This window comes from Stegostoma tigrinum, chromosome 5, assembly GCF_030684315.1.
Source record: "Stegostoma tigrinum isolate sSteTig4 chromosome 5, sSteTig4.hap1, whole genome shotgun sequence".
Lineage (NCBI taxonomy): Eukaryota > Metazoa > Chordata > Chondrichthyes > Orectolobiformes > Stegostomatidae > Stegostoma > Stegostoma tigrinum.
In genome coordinates, this window is record NC_081358.1 from 55,191,514 (window position 1) to 55,212,542 (window position 21,029).

Below are 21,029 nucleotides of genomic sequence, written 5' to 3' on the forward strand. Positions count from 1 at the left end.
CATTCACGGCCTTAGGCTGCCCCAAAGTATTTTACTGTCAATGAAGCGCTTTTGAAGTATAGTTAATACTGCAACATTGTAACCATGCCACAAACTTCTTGAAGCAAGTTTCCATAAACAGCAATAAGATAATGATCAGATAAGTAATTTTCGTACAGTTATTGTGCAGAATAAATACTGGCCAAAAGCTTGGTGGTTAGGTCATTCAACCTCTCAAGCCTGTTCCACCATTCACTGAGATCAGGGCTGCTCTGTGGTCCATCTCCACATATCTGCCTTCAGTCCTTGACCCTTAATATCTTAGCTTAATAATAATTTATCTATTTCAAATTTAAAACTAACAACTGATCTGTCATCCACTGCTATTTGTGGAAGAGAGTTCCAAAACATCAACAACTATGTGTGTGCAGAAGTGATTCCTAACAGTTCTCCTGAATGTCCTGGGCCTAATCCTCAGAATATTCCCCTTAGCTCTAGAATCCCCAACCAGTGGAAATAGTTTTCACTGTCTTTTCCTGTTAATATCCACCCCACTCTTCTTCAAATTAAAGCCACAAGAGTTTTTATCTCTTGTCACAGGCAGCAGATGGGCCATCCGTTCAATGCCTCATCTGAAAGAAAACAGTTCCAATAATGCAGCACTCTCATTGGAAACACTGTTTTAATATGGATTAATTTAAAATTCCTCATACATTTACAACAACTACAATTTATTTGTATTGGAATTCACCAGATACCTTTAACAGGCTCTCACAGAGCTGGGTGCCTGATGATTCATCCCCTTCATTTCCATCTAAAAGCTTTGTAAGAGCCAGACAGTTGATTGAGTAAGTTATAGTTCCAATGTGGCATTGCCTCTTTCCCTCTTCAGTCAGAAGGAGAGAAATGAATTGTAAGGATACCGTATACAAACGGGGTCTGGTGGTGGACATCTGAATGCACAAGGAAATAGTACCTAAAAGACATAAAAATATTCATTACATGATACAAGCCTCATTCTTGCAACTGTACAACAGCAACATTATATAATATTATAAAACTTAATGGCATTATCACATTGAGACCAATAAAGGCTTGGGTTTAATCTTACAACAGTGTTAAATCAGTTGGTTTTTTCAGTGAGGTAATAATGGGGAAGCTATAAATGGATCGGGTGCTTTGGGGATAGATGAATTAAATATCACTGTAAATTCTGCTGCTCATCAAAATATGAAAACTTGTTGCTGGAAAGTGCATGTTACAGGCATTGACTGGAAGAGCAGGAAAGGCTCTCCTGTTACGCCTTCCACTTGCACGGCAAGCAAATGTTCACTGTCATGTGAAGAATATTATAGATAGTGGGGGTCTTCCAGAATGTGTGAAATTATACCCTAGAGAAAATTGACACCTTGAGGATACATGTAGTTGTTCTCGGAAAAAGTGACAGTACAAATCCAAATTTCACTCGGTTTATTGAGTGCAAATCCCACAATCAACAGAAAGAAATTCTTGTCCAGCTTTCAAAAAGGATTATAACTGTACACACAACCATTTCCACTGGAATTACAGGAAAGTGACAGACAATTTTAACAGCTGACAGGTTTTTTGGTAGTCAATATGCATTCATTAAATGAGAAAATAAACCATTAAATAGATCAAAATATTTCTGCAGTATTGCATACTAAATTACAGCCACTTACAATGATGAATTTCACCCCGTAGAGATTGATTTTAAATAAAGCTTTAAAATAGCAAAGGTAAGTGATATGGTATGTTATATGTTTTGGATTAAAAGTTGCCTCTGAGCAGTAAGTAGCCTGCTGTTTACTGTGTACTACTGCTGCAATTTATATCAGACATGTTCAAATGGCAACTAAAGTCAAAGAATGCCTCATGGAGTGGGTGTGCCTGTCTGTGTGCATGTGTGTGTGTTTATAAAACACCACATTAAAACTTTCAGATTTGGTGTCCAACAAAATAAAATTACGTGCAATCATCTATGCAGTATTCATTGTATATTTCAATATGAAAATAACAGGAATAGCATTGGAGCTATATGGATTCAAATTTACTTATGAAATTAAAATTTATACTTAAAATATTTGGTCACAAGGTGCAAACACAATGAAGCTGCATCAGTTCAAGTGGGCACGACTGATTTAAAGTATCCCAAGGGGTAAAATTTGGTCTCTTGAATACAAAGTATGCACACATTAGCTAGTTTATATTACCTATGAGAGCAGCCCAATGTTTTTCCACTGCAGTCACAACTGCTGGGAATGTATCCTGAGCACTTTTCCGTAGGATTGTGTTCAAAAGCATAAATAAGTCTGTCCATGCTTGGTAGATGGTAGATGTTACCTCACAGCCTGCAAGACAGATAGTTATTAGGCTGACATTGAAAAATCACTAGCTTAAAAATCAGGGTCCTCAGCCACTAAGAACTACTGATGGGTGACAATAGACACATCAGGTTTTGACTTCAGTCTATTTTTGCAAAATCCTTTGCTAATGTTTAATATTGTTTTTAAAAGTACGTGTTGAATTATATTTCAATGCGCTATTCCTTACATTCTCTGGCATTTTGACATTCTTAGCAAAAATGAATTACAACAATCTGGCAAGCTAAGTGGTATGAGAACCTAGATATAAGAGCAGGAGAAGGTCATATATCCCTAAGTGCCAGCTTGCCATTCAGTAAGATCAAGACTGACTTTTAGTCTTAGCTTCCACTTTCCTGTTCTAATCCCATTTCCCTAGATTCCCTTAAGAATCCAAATTTCCAGTGATTTCAGTTTTAAATATTATCAACATATAAGTATCCACAGCTTTTTAGGTTAAGAATTTTAAATGTTCCCAACCCTACAAGTAAACATAAATACTCATAAATGAATGAGCTCTTGTCCTGAATCTGTGCCTTCTTATTTTAGAGTCTTTGGTTAGGGTAAACAGCTTGTCAACTTCAACCATGTTAAGGCCCCTCAGAATCTTATATGTTTCAATTGGATCACTTCCCATTCTACAACAGGATTTCAATTTTAACACACAACAGTTGTTGCTGCTTAATTATTTCATGATGTTATCATGTTATCACTTTCAGAGATGGTCTTTTAATTGCTTATTAATTTAGATCCTAACTATTTCCTAAGGAAGAGATATTCTTAACCCTGGTACCAGGGAGGTCACAGTCAGAATATTGTACTTATTGGACAGTTCATCCAACATTGCATCTGGGGTTCCCTCATTTGCTGAGGTAATCAATCTAACAGATTTAAAACTAAAAACAAATTTCCTGGTACATTTATCAACATGCAACATGAAAAATAAATATTCACAAGGGAAACCAAAATATCTTTAGCATTAAGTTACTAACTTATCTAAAGTGCATCTTAAAAAAAATACTGCCTTAGAAGTTTTATAATTTCAAAAATTAATTTAAAAAAGATAGTTTGCAACTCACTCAAAACATATCCAATTAAACAATTATAACTGAAACATGTCTTCCTTACCTCAAAAGTCCAATTCTTTTTGCAATAAATGTTTGCATCCTATAAAACTTCCTAAAGTTTTGCATTTCGAGAGAGAATCTAGATCCCTCTGCTTCTCTCAATTCCAGTCATTCCCCATTTCAGTAATACCCTGCTATTTTTTTTTTCTTCCTGCCAAACTTCACATTTTCCCACAACATATTCCGTTTGCCAATTTTTGTCCACTCACATTACGTACCTGTATCCGATACTGGACCTTTTCCATGACAGGAAAGAGAAAACACAAATGTACTTAAAATACAAAAACGTTGCGAGTGTCATAATTTTATACAGCCCAGTAACAGACCGTATGACCCAATTCATCAGTGCCAACCAGCCAGCCCAATCTGACCTAGTCCCATTTGCTAGCATTTGGCCCACGTTCCTCTAAATCCTTCCTACCATCCAGATGCCTTTTAAATGTTGTAATTGTATCCACCTCCATCATTTTCTCTGGCAGCCTGTTTCAACACATGCACCACACCCTTTGTTAAAATGTTACATCTATGGTCCTTTTTAAAAAATTCCTCTCTCACTTTAAACCTATGCCCTCTAGTTTTGGACTCCCTCACACTGGGGAAAAGACCTTAGCGATTTTCCCTACCTATACCCTTTATTATTTTATAAACCTCTATAAGATCACCCCCTCACTCCAGGGTGAATGGTGACAACATATTTAGGCTCTTGCTTTAACTCAAACCCTCCAGTCCCTGCAACATCCTTGTCAAATTTTTCTGCACCCTCTCAAGTTTAACAATACCCTTGCTAATAGAAGTATGACCAGAATTGTATGCCGTATTCCAAAAGTGATCTCACCAATATACTATTCGTAAAACATTATGACGGCTTGAAGAATTGTAAGCCTTTATTATCAGAGGAATTGGACATTAAAGAATGATGTCATGTTGCAATTATAAGTGTTTCAGCGAAAATGTTTTGTGTGTACAGCCGACTAGGTCTTTATTTTGACTTGCTCTTTATTTTAATTAATTTTCGGAATACAACAACATTTCTTATGGCAGCTTTTTTAAAAAAAGATGCATAGCTGCAACGTGACATCCTAATTCCTGCACTCAAATGTTGGGAACAATGAAGGCAAATGTGTCAAAAGCCTTCTTCACCACCCAGTTTATCTGTGGCTCCACTTTCAAGGAACTGTGCACCTGCACCCTAAGTCTCTGTGTTGGGCAACATTCCCCAGGGTCCTACCCATTAACTGTACAAGTCCTGCCCTGGTTTGCCTTCCCAAAAATACAACACCTCACATATATCTAAGTTAAACTTAAAATTGAAGTAGTTAGTTTTGTCAGGCAGAAATAACATGATAGAAGCAGGTTTTACTGTGTGAAACTAACCATATTGATCTTCAATTTCAACTTGAACGGCTGTAAGTCGGTTGTCAAACTACACCACTGAAGGGTGTACAGTATAAATCTTGACAGCTTGCCTTTTCTCCTTTGTGACATACCATTTTCCCATTCAGCAGCCAACCATCTTGTCAATACATCCATGGCTTGCTAGGTTTCCCCAATGCTGCCATGCTCTCCCAATGCACCCTCCCTGTAAATACCATTGCACAATTTCACCTGATCATGCAAAGCTTTTCTTTTGCAATTTAAATTTCCATTCACTTTTCTTTGGATAAACTTTGTTTGCACAGGTTAAAAAGGTTTAATGGTCTTTCAAAAATTTAATTTCTTAAGAACAGGTCAGAAATTGCTGTCATTTTAAACGGTTCATATTTAAATTCTCATCCTCTTGCTTATTGTCTGTACAAGACCTTGTATTTTATAGCCATTGCAAAAGTCTGTAGCTTTTAAAGTTCCCAATTGAGTTCCCTGTTTTTATTATTCTGGTATTTTGTAATTGGCAAGAACTGAACGGGGAAACAATGTTGGCAAGTGTGTCCACAACTCCGAGACCACATGCCTAGGAATCTGTCTGATCTCCTGGTTTCTATTACTGAACCCCCCCAATAAAAAAAAGGTCACTTTGTCATCCTTCCGATCATCTCAGTGGCCCACCTGTGATTATAAATTTGTCCAGTTCTGTAGGACTTTTCTTTTATGCGAGTTACTGCATAAATGCATTGTTAAAACAACTAAATAGCTTCCTCACTGTTAACTCTAATTTAAGTTTCTCTGAAAAGAAGAACGTACCAATTTTGCATGGCCATTGTGTGAGGGAAAGATGAAGAAACATTACAATACATTACCAAAATAATCCTTGCACCGTATACAAAGTACAGTGAATATATTTAACAAAAATGGCTTCAGAAAGTCATCCTGAGTTACGTGCTCCGGACGCAAGACGAAACAGTGTTGAACTAGACCAGAAAACGCAGACAGATACTGAAGGTGGATCAAAACCTGCAGAGACAAACAATAATTAAACACACCATTATAGACGATATTAATTAAAAACCCCACAGCAGAAACACACAGGGTCCAATGTGCACCTTTAATCAGTGGACTGTGGCACACAACGTTTGAATTTTATGCATGAATTGATGGGGTTAATTGCAAGTAGCAGAAAATGGTGAAGTGTGAAAGATAGTTCCTTGATTATACAAGAGAAAGAGCAGAACTGTGCTGATTTGAAACATTTCCACTTAGATTAATCTATGATGATTGGCCAAAGTTTCAATAATTTATATTTGGAATATTATGAGCAGTTTTGGGCTCCATATCTAAGGAAGGATGTACCGGCCTCTGACTTATTAAACAGATGAGCACAGCTTGTGCCCTCATTGCCAAATATGTACTTCCGGTCAGAGACAAAAGGATGCACTCAGAATGAAGTTAAGTGTTGGAGCAGCAATTTTTGCTTTGCTCTAGAGTTGGGATTGGTTAGCTCAGGTGGAAAAAGGAAACTGGTTTAAACAAATGTTGACAGGTGCAATGTAAATCAAGGCTCAGAGACATGAGGCTAAAAGCTAGTCATATTGGGATGACATTTTCAATGTTGCATTTAGTCAGTGGAATAGTTGGGAAGCAGAAATTAAAGGAAACAGATACTGAGCAGAGAGACAGGAGTACAACTTTGCTACTACAAAACTGGGATGGGAGTAGTCTTGGGATGGGAGTAGTCTAGACCATGACAGAATATTTGCAGGCTAGTAAACTCATAAATTTAAATTTTGCTGTGGACCTTCTGACAAATGGGTGGTATTTGTTAACAAATGGATGAAGAGCCTGTTGCAGTGAATAATAGTGTTGTAGAGTGTTAACTTAAGGTCAATTGATGAATGTGGCTCTCTATTATTATTGTAAATACTGGCAGCAGTAGAAATTTAACTTTAGCTTCAGGATCTTACTTCATATAAATATTAAGGATCCAAACTGCAGTTTACTACACTCACCTGAGCTTTAATATCTTCGTAGTGGTTAAGGCGAGTCAGTGGTGTTCCCAACTCCCACAGGCATCTCTCCAGCAAACCAGTGTTTACCAAACTTTAAGAAAACAAAGAATATAAAATGAAATGAAATTATAACAATATGTTGGACGCTTTTGTATTACCTAAATATATGAACATCATAACATCCAATCATTCACCAACAGCCCAAAGTACTTAAATTTCAAAACCAAAAGAACTGCGGATGCTGTAAATCAGGAACAAAAACAAAGTTGCTGGAAAAGCTCAGCGAGTTTGGCAGCATCTGTGAAGGACAAAACAGAGTTAACGTTTCTGGCCCGGTGATCCTTCCTCAGAACCCTGAACTCTGAGGACCCGAAATGTTAACTCTGTTTTCTCCTTCACTGATGCTGCCAGACCTGCTGAGCTTTTTGTTTTTGTAAATTTCAAACAAGTCTTTAATAATGTTAATAATATGTAACTGTTTTATGCTTTTCAGCAGTTACGATAGCTTGCTTTAATTTGATTTATTATTGTCACATTTACCAAGGTACAGTGAAAAGTTTTGTTTTGCATGCAGTACACGCAGATCATAGCTTACAATGCACATATGGGTAATAGAATGGAGTGAGGAATACAAATGTTACAGTTGCAGAAAAGGTGCACAAAGAGCCAAGTCAACATTAAATCTGAAACTTGAGAAATCTGTTCAGAAGTCAAATAATAGCATGGATAAAGCTGTTCTTTAATCTGTTGGTCCTTGTGTTTAAGGTTTTGTGCCTTCTGTCCTGTAGAAGAGATTGTAAGAGATGCTAACTGGGATGGGAGGGGTCTTTGATTACGTTGGCTGCCTTTCTGAGGCAGCTAGTGGTATTGAAGGAATTAATGGATGGAATTGAATGAAAATACATGCAGTGTTACCCTTAAATGTGCATTTTACTAGATATAAGGTAGTTATAGGTTTTCTTTGTTCATTTCATGCAATTCAGTCATTTATCAAACCAAAAGCTATTAAATATTTTTAGATACAGAATGCATTTTGTTAACTGCTTAACTGAAGAATCACAGCAGATTTGAAACGTGTTTCTCTTTCCATGGATACTGTCAGACCTGCCGAGTTCCTCCAGCATTTTTTAATTTTCCTTCATTCCCTTTACAACTAGCATATGGTAGAGGCAGTATGTACCATATACAAGAGCAGCAAGTCACCAAACCTCCTTAACAGCACTTTTCAAACTCACAACCTTTACCAAAGGACAAGGGCAGAAGCTTAGAACATCACAATGTGAACACATCCTGTCAATTCCACACACTATCCCGAATTGGAACCAAATTGATGTTCCTTCAGTTGTTGGGTCAAAATCCTACTTAGCCAGATGGACTGCACTGGTTCAAAAAGACAGTGCCGCCTCCACTTTCTCCAAGGTAATTACAGATGGACAAAAAATATTGAGTTTTCAAATGATATGCACAACCCATGAACAAATGAAATTAAATATGCCAGTATGAAACAAATAAAATTTAAGGGAAATGGAAATTCTTTCATTTTAGGTGTTTGTTTGTCATCAGAAGATATTAAACCATCAGATAAAGGAGCATAATTAGACCGCTGGCCCATTGAATCTGCACGACCATTCAATTATGCTTGATACATTTCTTAATCCCGTTGTCTTGTCTTCTCCCTATAACTCACAAGGCCCTTACTTATCCCCACAAACCATCTTGGTCTTAAATATACCAAATGATTTGGGCTCACAGCCGTATGCAGCAATGGGTTCCACAGACTAACCACCCACTGGCTGGAAAAAACTCATCCTCATCTCAGGACTAAAGGGTCATCCCTTCACTCTGAAGCTGTGCTCTGCAGACCTAGTCTCTCCTACTACTGGAAACATCTCTTCCACATCCATTCTCATCCAGGTCTCTCAATATTCTGTAAGTCTCAATGAGATTCTCCGATCCTTTTAAATTCCATCAAGTACAGATCCAGAGTTCTCAACTGTTCCTCACATAGTCAGAAGTTACATGATAGCAGGTTACAGTCTAACAGGTTTATTTGAAATCACAAACTTTCACCGTGCTGCTCTTTCATCAGGTGAAGTCGTCACATGACAAGCTCTTCATTCCCAGGGTCATTCCTGTAAACTTCATCTGGTCACCCTCCAAGGCCGGTACATCCTTCCTTAAATACGGAGCCCAAAACTGCTCATAATATTCCAAATGCAGTCTGACTAGAGCCTTAACAGTATATCTCTGCTCTTGTATTCTCATCCTCTTAAAATGAATGCTAACAATGCTAACATAACTTTTTAACTGCCAATGAACCTGCACGTTGACCTTAAGAACTAAGACTTCCAAGTCCATTTGTGCTTCAGATTTCCAAAGCATTTCCAGGTTTAGAAAATCGTCTATGCTTCAATTCTCCAAACCAAAGTGCATACACACTAACTTTCCCACACTATATTTCAACTGCCACTTCTTTGCCCACTCTTCTAGCCTATCCAAATCTTTCTGCATCTTCCCCACTTTCTCAATGCTATGTGTCCTTCCATCTATTTCCATAACACCTGCAAACTTAGCAACAATACCCTCAGTTACTTCTTCCAGATTGTTAATGTATAACATGAATAGTTGTGGTCTCAACACTTACCCCTGAGGAACTGCATGTGTCACGGGGTGCCATCCTGAGAAAAGACCCCTTTATCCCCACTCTCTGCCTTCTGCCAGTCTGCCAATCCGCTATCTATGCCAGTATTTTGCCTCTAACACCATGGACTCTTATCTTATTTGACAGCCTCCTGTGTAGCATCTTGTCAAAGGCCTTTTGGAAATCCAAATAGACCACTAGCTCTCCAAAATACAAAAGGTTGTTACTTTTCTTTCTTGCAACTATCTCCAACCTTGCTCCCACTCACCAACTCCTTCACTATTTCTCTCTCTGCCTGTTTAACCCCATGACATATAGTCGGCTTACCAACTTTAGGTGTGAGCTTATCTTCAACTCCTCTTTCTATATTTTTTTCTGCAAGTTTCATCTTTCTCTTTGGAACTTTTCAATTCTGTTAAACCTTGCTTTGACCTTTTACACACTCTCTCCATTGAGTTTCTAAGAAAATGGTGTCATATGGTCTAAATCTCCAAAACATTCTCCACCAAATTTCACGTTTCCTCTCTTCAATCTAAAACTTATAATAGTCATAAGGCTAGCGAGTTTAAGGAGATTTGTAGCTCAGGTTGAGGTTCTGGATGTGAGTTTGCTCACTGAGCTGCAAGGTTAGTTTTCAGACGTTTCGTCACCATTCTAGGTAACATCATCAGTGAGCCTCCGACGAAGCGCTGGTGTTATGTCCCGCTTTCTATTTATCTGGTCAGGTTTCCTTGGGTTGGTGATGTCATTTCCTGTTCTTTTTCTCAGGGGATGGTAGATTGGCTCCAAGTCAATGTGTTTGTTCATGGAATTCCGGTTGGAATGCCATGCTTTTAGGAATTCTCGTGCATGTCTCTGTTTGGCTTGTCCTAGAATGGATGTGTTGTCCCAATCAAAGTGGTGTCCTTCCTTATCTGTATGTAAGGATACGAGTGATAGTGGGTCATGTCGTTTTGTGGCTAGTTGATGTTCATGTATCCTGGTGGCTAGCTTCCTGCCAGTTTGTCCAATGTAGTGTTTGTCACAGTTCTTGCAAGGTATTTTGTAGATGACATTTGTTTTATTTGTTGTCTGTATAGGGTCTTTTAAGTTCATTAGCTGCTGTTTTAGTGTGTTGGTGGGTTTGTGGGCTACCCTGATGCCAAGGGGTCCGAGTAGTCTGGCAGTCATTTCAGAAATGTCTTTGATGTAGGGGAGAGTGGTTATGGTTTCTGAGCCTGTTTTGTCTGTTTGTTTGGGTTTATTGCTGAGGAATCGGTGGACTGTGTTCATAGGGTACCCATTCTTTTTGAATACGCTGTATAGGTGATTTTCCTCTGCTCTGCATAGTTCCTTTGTGCTGCAGTGTGTGGTGGCTCGTTGGAATAATGTTCTAGTGCAGCTTCGTTTGTGGGTGTTGGGATGGTTGCTCCTGTAGTTCAGTATTTGGTCTGTATGTGTTGTTTTCCTGTAGACGCTGGTTTGAAGTTCCCCATTGGCTGTTCGCTCTACTGTGACATCTAGGAATGGCAGTTTGTTGTTGTTTTCCTCCTCTTTTGTGAATGTTATGCCAGTCAGGGTATTAGAACATAGAACATAGAACATAGAACATAGAACATTACAGCACAGTACAGGCCCTTCGGCCCTCGATGATGTGCCAACCTGTCATACCAATCTGAAGCCCATCTAACCTACACTATTCCATGTACGTCCATATGCTTATCCAATGACAACTTAAATGTACCTAAAGTTGGCGAATCTACTACCATTGCAGGCAAAGCGTTCCATTCCCTTACTACTCTCTGAGTAAAGGAACTACCTCTGACATCAGTCCTATATCTTTCAACCCCTCAATTTAAAGCTATCACCCTCATGCTCGCCATCACCATCCGAGGAAAAAGGCTCTCCCTATCCACTCTATTTAACCCTCTGATTATTTTATACGTTTCAATTAAGTCATCGCTCAACCTTTTCTCTAACGAAAACAGCCTCAAGTCCCTCAGCCTTTCCTCATAAGACCTTCCCTCCATACCAGGCAACATCCTAGTAAATCTCCTCGGCACCCTTTCCAAAGCTTCCACATCCTTCTTATAATGCAGTGACCAGAACTGTACGCAATATTCCAAGTGCGGCCGCACCAGAGTTTTGTACAGCTGCAGCATAACCTCAAGGTTCCAGAACTCGATCCCTCTTTTAATAAAAGCTAAAACACTGAATGCCTTCTTAACAGCCCTGTCAACCTGGGAGGCAGCTTTCAAGGATCTGTGTACATGGACACTGAGATCTCTCTGCTCATCTACACTACCAAGAATCTTACCATTAGCCCAGTACTTTGCCTTCTGGTTACTCCTACCAAAGTGCATCACCTCACACTTGTCCACATTAAACTCCATTTGCCACCTCTCAGCCCAGCTCTGCAGCTTATCTATGTCTCTCTGTAACCTACAACATCCTTCGTCACTATCCACAACTCCACCGACCTTAGTGTCGTCTGCAAATTTACTAACCCATCCTTCTACGCCCTCATCCAGGTCATTTATAAAAATGACAAACAGCAGTGGACCCAACACCGACCCTTGCGGTACACCACTAGTAACTGGTGTCCAGGATGAACATTTCCCATCAACTACCACCCTCCATCTTTTTTCAGCAAGCCAATTTCCGATCCAAACTGCTATATCTCACACAATCCCATTCCTCCGCATTTTGTACAATAGCCTACTGTGGGGGACCTTATCAAATGCCTTGCTGAAATCCATATACACCATATCAACCGGTTTACTCTCATCTACCTGTTAGAGACGCAAGCTCCAGTGCTGGAATGAGGCAATGCTATACAATCTAAGATGCTGCCTTTCAAATGTGATGTTAAACTGAGATCCTGAGGACTGAGACTCCTGAGGACTAAACATTACCATATATTGCAACAATATGCGAGTGTAAATAGAGTCTAATCCTAGAGTCCAACTGCCTCCAGAGGGAAGTTGATAAAATCTCTCTAGAACAGGACGAGCGAGTCAAACTCAACTTTCAATTTGCCCATTGACACAGTTTACAATTCTTTGGTTTAGCATTGATAAGAAGATCAAATCACGGGTATGAAACCACTGTGGTGTTGATCTAGAGATGACATTCTATCCTGTACATTCCACGAAGTTGATGGATAATGATTCCCAATGAGGAATTAATGATTCCGACAGTGATTTAATTTTCAATAAATTAGCAGTCATTACTGATAATCTCTGAAGGCAGCAGTAAAGTAATCTGATCATTAGCTTATTTTTCTACTCATAACATTGTTTTAATCAGGAAATATCGTTATGAATAATTCAATACATGTAACAAGTCTGTATGATTATCAATGAGTCTGTCTAAAACAATGGGTCACTGTTTTGAACCGAATGAACCAGATATAATGGTTTTTCTCCACTTCAGAAGTAATGAGGCAAAAAGCAGGCCAATTGCCTGAACACCTCAGTCCACTCCCTGCTTGTCTTTATCTGCAATTGAAATTCCCTGTACATCGCTGGCGTGTCTCCTAATGTGACGGGGAAAGGTTTTAATCTCATCCTGTTTGAGAAGGTTGCAGATGGGATTTGCCAGACTAACACCAGAAATGTGGGGGCTTCAGTTACATGAAAGACTGAAGGAAAACACATGGTTCTACTTCCAGCAGGGAAGCTCATTGAGAAACTGATGTTTTTGCTGGTGAGTAACTGAAGGGCAGATGTTTAAGGGGAGCTGAGGAGATTTTGAATGCAGTGGATTGTTAAGATCTGGAATGCAAGGCCTTACTAAATAGTAGTAACAGATCCAACAGTAATATTCAAAAGAGAATTGGATATATGTTTGAAGGGGATCAATTTTCAAGGCTATGGGGTTGTGCTTCGGGAGAGGGACTCTTTTAAACAGCCAGCAGTGGCACAATGGATCAAAAAGCCTTTACTGTAACTGATTGTCTATCATTCATTTTTGAAAAATGAGACAATAAGATATAAAAATGCTTCATATTTCAGTATGGTTGAGTGATTCATGTCAATTAGACCGGAAGATTTCTCAACTGTATTGGATGGCAGCTGTGTGATGCCTCCCTGGTTTGAATAGAAGATTTTGTCACTCTGGGCATGCAGGAGAGGGGGCACCCAAAGACAATCTATTTCCTGCGGCTCTAAATGTTTTAACTCCTCATTCTCACTTTAAATTGTGCCTGATGATATCTAAGCTCGTCGTTAAACTGAGAGAAAGTAACTGAAACAAAGGACTTGGAATTAGTGTTATGTATCATCATTTTCATGGCACTAGATTTGATTCTTCTTCCTTAATGCTGCCTGATAAAAGCGATTTGTTGGAAACCTTTGCCAGTTTATCAAAAAAAGCTGAAAATTAATGGAAAGAGAAAAAGGTTTGTGATAATGTAGCTGCTTCCATGACCTCAGGATGTCCCAACATGCTTTACACACAATAACATGCTTTTAGAAATGTAGTCAGGGTTTCAACATAGGAAATGCACCAGCCAGTTTGTACACAAGGAATTTTCAAACACAGCATTGAGGGCAGGAAGAAAACACTTGTTTTAGATTTGAGGAAGAGTCACTGGACCTAAAACATAAATTGCTTTCTCTCCATAGATGCTGCCAGATCTGCTGAGTCTCTCCAGCAATTTCTGCACTTATTTCAGTGATGTGTTGGTTGGGAGGCAAGTATCAGACAGAACACTTGGAGAAACTCCCCTGGTCATCTGCGAAATGGCACTATGGGATATTTCATCCCCACCTGACTGGGCAGACTAAGCCTCAGTTTAATGGGCAGTACCTCTGACAGCGAGTGCAATGTTCTCTGGGTAATTACGATGTGGAGTTGCCTGTGTTGGACTGGGATGGACAAAGTCAGAAGTCACACAACACCAGGCCACAGTCAACGGGTCCATTTGAAAGCACAAGCCTTCGGAGCACTGCTTCATCACCTGACAAAGCAGCAGTATTTTAAAAGCTTGTGCTTTCAAATAAACCCGCTGAACTACAACCTGGTGTCATGTGACTTCCGACTCTTGAGCAATTCAGGGATATTCATGCTCACATCTCCTGGGGTGGGATCTGATCGCACAACCTTCTGATTCACAGACAAGCATGCTATCAAGGGAACCACAGCCAGAATTCAACATGTGAATCAGTGGTGGGCCATTCAGCCCTTTTAGGCTCCTCTCCTATTCAATAAGATGATGGCCGATCTGACTGTAATCTTAATTCCACTTTGCCACCTCCCCCGATAACCTTTCACCGCCTTGCGTAACAAGAATCTACCCCTTTCTGCCTCAGAGCTATTTAAAGATCTGCTGTCACCACCTTTTCAGGAAAAGAGTTCAGAAGACCCATGACCCTCTGAGAGAAAAGATTTCAACTCCCTGTTTTAAATAGACAACGCTTGATCTTTTAAACATAGATCCTGGTTCAAGATTCTCACACAAACATCCTACCCACATCCATTCCAGCAAGTTCCCTGAGGATTTTATACGTTTCAATCAAGTCATCTCTTACTCTCCTGAAGGTACAAGCTTAGCTTGTCTGACCTTGCCTCAGAAAACAGCCAGCTTATTCCAGGTAGAAGTCTGGCAAACCTTCTCTGAATCACCTCCAACATTTTTACATCCTTCCTTATTTAAGGTGACCAATACTGCACACAGTACTCCATTAATCGATTACTCAGTTAATAACTTACCAGGCTTATCGAACAAAGAGTAAGAGGCGTTAAGGGGCACTGAGTAGCATCTCCTGGTTAAGCTTCAACTGGACCTCACTGCATTCCAGGGGATTCCTTATACATTAAACTTTGACAGCTCATATTTCTGATGCTTTAAGGTATACAACTCGGGTTTGTCCTTGGTGCGTGCATAATGTCTAAATCTCTATACATGACAAACTTCATAAAAATAGATTGCTCAGTCACAATGTTCAGATGTCATTAAACACAGAGATGTTGCTTTCCAGTTGAGACATTAAATTGAGGCTCCCACCTGCCCTCTCAAATGGATGTGCAAGATCTGCTTGAGGGGTGACCTATTTGAGATTTATAAAATCACGAGGGGCATAGATAAGGTGAATAGCCAAGGGCCTTTTCCCCAGGGTGGCAGAGTTCAAAACTAAGGGAGATACTTTTAGCTGAGAGCAGAAAGTTTAAAGAAGGACATGAGGGACAACCTTTTACACATGTGTGAAATAAACTGCCAGAGGAAGTGCTGGATGCAGGTCCAGTTACACCATTCAATAGACATTTGAATAGAAACATGAATAGGAAATGTTTGGAGGGATATGGACCAGGAACAGGAAGGTGGGACTAGTTTAGTTTGTGATTATGCTCGACATGTACTGGTAGGGCTGAAGGGTCTGTTTCCATGCTGTACGACCCTATGGCTATATGTCTCTTAGTGCAGAGATGTTCGCTCAAGTGTCCTGTCAAATAGGTACCTCTCAAGCCACACTGCAGACGCAATGTTTTTAGCCCTTATGATAAATTGATGGTCTTGAATGTTTCCTCTAATTTGTTTTGTTTAGTGATGACAAAGGTGTCATCCACATAGCGGACCCAAAGTTTGGGTTGGATGATTGGCAGAGCTGTTTGTTCGAGTCTCTGTATTACTGCCTCTGCTAAGAACCCTGATATCGGAGATCCCATGGGTGTACCGTTGGTTTGTCTGTAGGTTTTGTTATTGAAAGTGAAGTGGGTGGTGAGGCATAGGTCCACTAGCTTGATGATGTTGTCCTTGCTGATGAAGTTGGTGGTGTCTGGTGTATGTGTCTTTGGTTCTTCTAATAGTGTAGTCAGTGTTCCTTTGGCCAGGTTGATGTTGGTGGATGTGAACAGGGCTGTTACGTCAAAGGAGACCATTATTTCATCCTCTTCTATGTTGGTGTCTTTGATGGTGTTCAGGAATTCTTGGGTGGAGCGAATGGAGTGGTGGGAGTCTTCTACTAGCTGAACACCAAAGACACCAAGATAGAAGAGGATGAAATAATGGTCTCCTTTGACGTAACAGCCCTGTTCACATCTATCAACATCAACCTGGCCAAAGAAACACTGATGACACTATTAGAAGACCAGAAGACACATACACCAGACACCACCAACCTCATCAGCAAGGACAACATCATCAAGCTAGTGGACCTATGCCTCACCACCCACTTCACTTTCAATAACAAAACCTACAGACAAACCAATGGTACACCCATAGGATCTCCGATATCAGGGTTCTTAGCAGAGGCAGTATTGCTGAAACTCGAACAAACAGCTCTGCCAATCATCCAACCCAAACTTTGGGTCCGCTATGTGGATGACACCTTTGTCATCACTAAACAAAACAAATTAGAGGAAACATTCAAGACCATCAATAATACCCTTTCTGGCATAACATTCACAAAAGAGGAGGAAAACAACAACAAACTGCCATTCCTAGATATCACAGTAGAGCGAACAGCCAATGGGGAACTTCAAACCAGCGTCTACAGGAAAACAACACATACGGACCAAATACTGAACTACAGGAGCAACCATCCCAACACCCACAAACGAAGCTGCATTAGAACATTATTCCAACGAGCCACCACACACTGCAGCACAGAGGAACTACGCAGAGCAGAGGAAAATCACCTATACAGCGTATTCAAAAAGAATGGGTACCCTATGAACACAGTCCGCCGATTTCTCAGCAATAAATCCAAACAAACAGACAAAACGGGCTCAGAAACCATAACCACTCTCCCCTACATCAAAGACATTTCTGAAATGACTGCCAGACTACTCGGACCCCTTGGCATCAGGGTAGCCCACAAACCCACCAACACACTAAAACAGCAGCTAATGAACTTAAAAGACCCTATACAGACAACAAATAAAACAAATGTCATCTACAAAATACCTTGCAAGAACTGTGACAAACACTACATTGGACAAACTGGCAGGAAGCTAGCCACCAGGATACATGAACATCAACTAGCCACAAAACGACATGACCCACTATCACTCGTATCCTTACATACAGATAAGGAAGGACACCACTTTGATTGGGGCAACACATCCATCCTAGGACAAGCCAAACAGAGACATGCACGAGAATTCCTAAAAGCACGGTATTCCAACCGGAATTCCATCAACAAACACATTGGCTCCAAGCCAATCTACCATCCCCTGAGAAAAAGAACAGGAAATGACATCACCAACCCAAGGAAACCTAACCAGATAAATAGAAAGCGGGAGAATAACACCAGCGCTTCATCGGAGGCTCACTGATGATGTTACCTAGAATGGTGACGAAACGTCTGAAAACTAACCTTGCAGCTCAGCGAGCAAACTCACATCCAGTCATAAGGCTAGAAATGTGCACACTCCATATCCCTTATTTTCACCCAATTGTTTACAGTACATTCTACTCATTATAGAATCATAGAATCCCTATCGTCCAGAAATAGTTCACTCGGCCCACGCAGCCTGCACAACCCGACAAAGAGCATCCCACCCTGCTACCCTATTCCTTTATTTACCATGCCTAATCCACCTAGCCTGCACATCCTAGATACTGCTGAGCAATCTAGTATTACCCATCCATTTAACCTGCACATCTTTGGACTGTGGAAAGAAACTGGTGCACCTAGACGAAACCTATGCAGGCACAGGGAGAACATGCAAATTCCACGCAGACAAATATGAGGTTTGGTAGTTTGGCAGGAAGAATACAAGAGGTGAATATTACATGAAGAAAGACTGCAGAAAGATGACAAACAGAGGGATTTGGGGACCCTGATACATGAATCACAAGAAGCTAGGATTCCAGTTAAGAGGCTGGTAGGGGAAGCAAATTGATAGGCCATTACTTTAAAGGCAATGGAATATAGAAGTAGTGAAGTTTTGCTAAAACTATAAAAGGCACACATCAGACCACAGCTGGAATATTATGAACAGCTGTGGTCCCATTATCTCGGCAAATGCGTGCCTGGTTTTGAAGGCAACCCAGAGAAAGTTCACTAGGCTGGTACCAGATATGGCCAAACTGTCTTATGAGGAGAGGTTGTGTAGGTAGGGCCTGCATTCATGGGTATTTACAAGAATCAGAGGCAGCCTTATAGAAATATTAAAATTTCTTGGGAGATGACAACGAAAATTTGAGAGATAGAACAGGTAGGTGGCGACCAGGGGTTAGAACATAGAACGGTTAGTTTAAGCATTTATGTGGAGGGAGCATTTTAAAATTACTCCATGATATCATGAGATTGCATTCTTAAGTATTAGCGTTTGCAAGTCAGACGTTCTTAAATCAGGGGCTCCTTGTATACTTAGATGAATAGATAGCTGATAAAATAAATGTGTCTGCTCGCTGTTCTCTGCTCTGAAAGCTAGTGCCATGCAAATCAGGATGTGGTGGGTTCTGGAAATAATGGAAAGGATAAGATGAATTACTTTGCAAGCCATCAATTCACTGTCAGAAGGATCATGATTTTAACCTTCTAAAGTAGTCTGTTTATCTCAGTCACACGCTGCCTCAAATCAAGAAAATTTCTTATATAGGTTGAAGGAAAGTGAATAGTACTGACATGGCCAAGGCAATTAACAAAACAAAGTCCTTATTTCAAACCCCTCTCTGTCATGATTCCAGTGATAGTGATACTAGCCGGTAGCTAGTACTTCTTTACTTTGCAAGAAAAGTCATTGGTTTACATACCCAGCCACAATATTTGTGGATGAACCATAATTGAAATCAAGTTCTGAAAAATACAGTGCCTGTGAAATTGGCTGAAGCTTGCTGATCTAAATTCTGGCTTAGGAAGGAGAATCCACCAAAGACTTTGTTAGACTGAGCTCTGAAAAAGAGTCACAGTGGACTCGAAACATAACTCTTTTTTCACAGATACTACCAGATTTGCTGAGTTTCTCCAGCATACACTAGTTCATTTCAGATTTCCAGCATCCGCAATACTTTGGTTTTAACAGACCAAGTTCGGCTTGTCTTCCTAGAGTTCAGAGTATGGAGAATTGCCAGTAAGGTCACTGATGGCTGCATCTTAACATAGAATTAGGAGTTAAAAGCAAATACTGATCCTTATTGTGCTTAGCAATATTGGAGGAAAAGCAAGCATCATTTATTCCATTTGGAGAACCTGGGCTTTTTTACTTTGTTGCACCATTTGTCAGGTTAGAATAATGAGAAATGATTAGTTTCCTGTGTTAGATCAGCTGTGATAAGAACAAAAGAGCAGTAAATGCTCGAAGTCTGATAGAAACTATGGAGGGAAAATCAAGTTAACATTTCAATTCAGTACATTTATGACCACCCCAGCTTTCCGCTTTATGATCTCCATTTTTTTCATTTGAAAGGTCACCAATCTATCAATTTAGTTTGTTCACTTGTTTCAAAATGCTACCGATCTATTGAGTATTTCCAGGATTTTGCATTTTGATTTCGGATCTTCAGCATTTTCTATTTTCATGTTAGTTCTCATTGGGGGTGTCACGTTTTTCTGTTTTGTGCATTTTTAAATCAAGAAACAGGTGAAGAACGATTTTGATAGTTTGTAAAGGATAGAAATGAGTTAATAGAATTGCGACGTGAAACATTCCAAACATATGATAAATGACTGTAATATATAAATGTACGTTTTATATAGGTATGCTTGATAAATGTATGTTTTAATAAATTAACAAAGCAGTCTTTGTTTCATCTGATTTTTTTGTATTATTACAAGAAAAATGCTAAAATATTCATTTTTCAAACGGTTGATGCAATTAATAGGCCAGTTTTATTCTGACCTAATTCTCAGAGAATTTAGGTAAAAAAAATCTAAATGTTGTAACCCGGCTTTACTGTCGAAGCATTGCAGTGGCTGCAATCTGGAGAAGTCATTTCCTTTGTCTAATGTCTAATTATGAAAAGACTGAGGAAATGATGTGAACCCTTCCCAATTCCAAATTAGCTAGATGCTCACCAGTTCCGGCCAGATGTAAAAGGGGACAGAAAAATCATTTTGCTCATAATGTCAGAAATCCAAAAAATTTAGTAGTATATATGGGTTGGATGATGGGGATGAACAGTGGAATGTATATCCTTCATTCATAATACACATATTAAAAATAAAACCATTGGGAACCATTAGAAGTAGCATTATAATACGGAAGACCATTTTAATTCCAAAAACTGCATTGTGGATGTTATTTCAAAATTTAAAAGTTTATGACCTACATATCACGTACTGTCTACATTAATGGCTTGGAGGAGTGGCCATATTTTAATGCAAACATGTACTGACAATATAAGAAATAGGTGGGAAGGCATATTTTGATGGAGACATAAGGACCTGCAAGGAGATATAGACATGTTTTGAGTGGATATTGACTGGACAAAAAAAAAGGCTCTAAAATAGTGAACGGCAGAGGCATCTGGGTATTCTTGTGCATAAAACACAAAAACATAGCACATAGGTGTAGCAAGTAATTAAGCAGGCAAACTGAATTTTAGCCATTATTGATGAATTTGAAAACAGCAAAGATGTTACAATTATAT

General features: G+C 39.6%; 1 protein-coding gene across 3 annotated transcripts in view; it reads right to left on the reverse strand.

Annotated features, from left to right (window-relative positions):
- The window catches only part of rttn (rotatin), a 317,909-nt gene that overhangs the window by 135,290 nt on the left and 161,590 nt on the right, over window positions 1–21,029 (reverse strand). For all 3 annotated transcript variants that reach the window (XM_059646005.1, XM_059646006.1, XM_048529420.2), the window contains exons 37-40: window positions 6,868–6,958; window positions 5,722–5,875; window positions 2,211–2,348; window positions 738–955 (exon numbers count right to left, since the gene is read on the reverse strand). In XM_059646005.1, coding sequence (XP_059501988.1) covers window positions 738–955; window positions 2,211–2,348; window positions 5,722–5,875; window positions 6,868–6,958 — 601 coding nt within the window. The remainder of the gene's footprint in view (window positions 1–737; window positions 956–2,210; window positions 2,349–5,721; window positions 5,876–6,867; window positions 6,959–21,029) is intronic.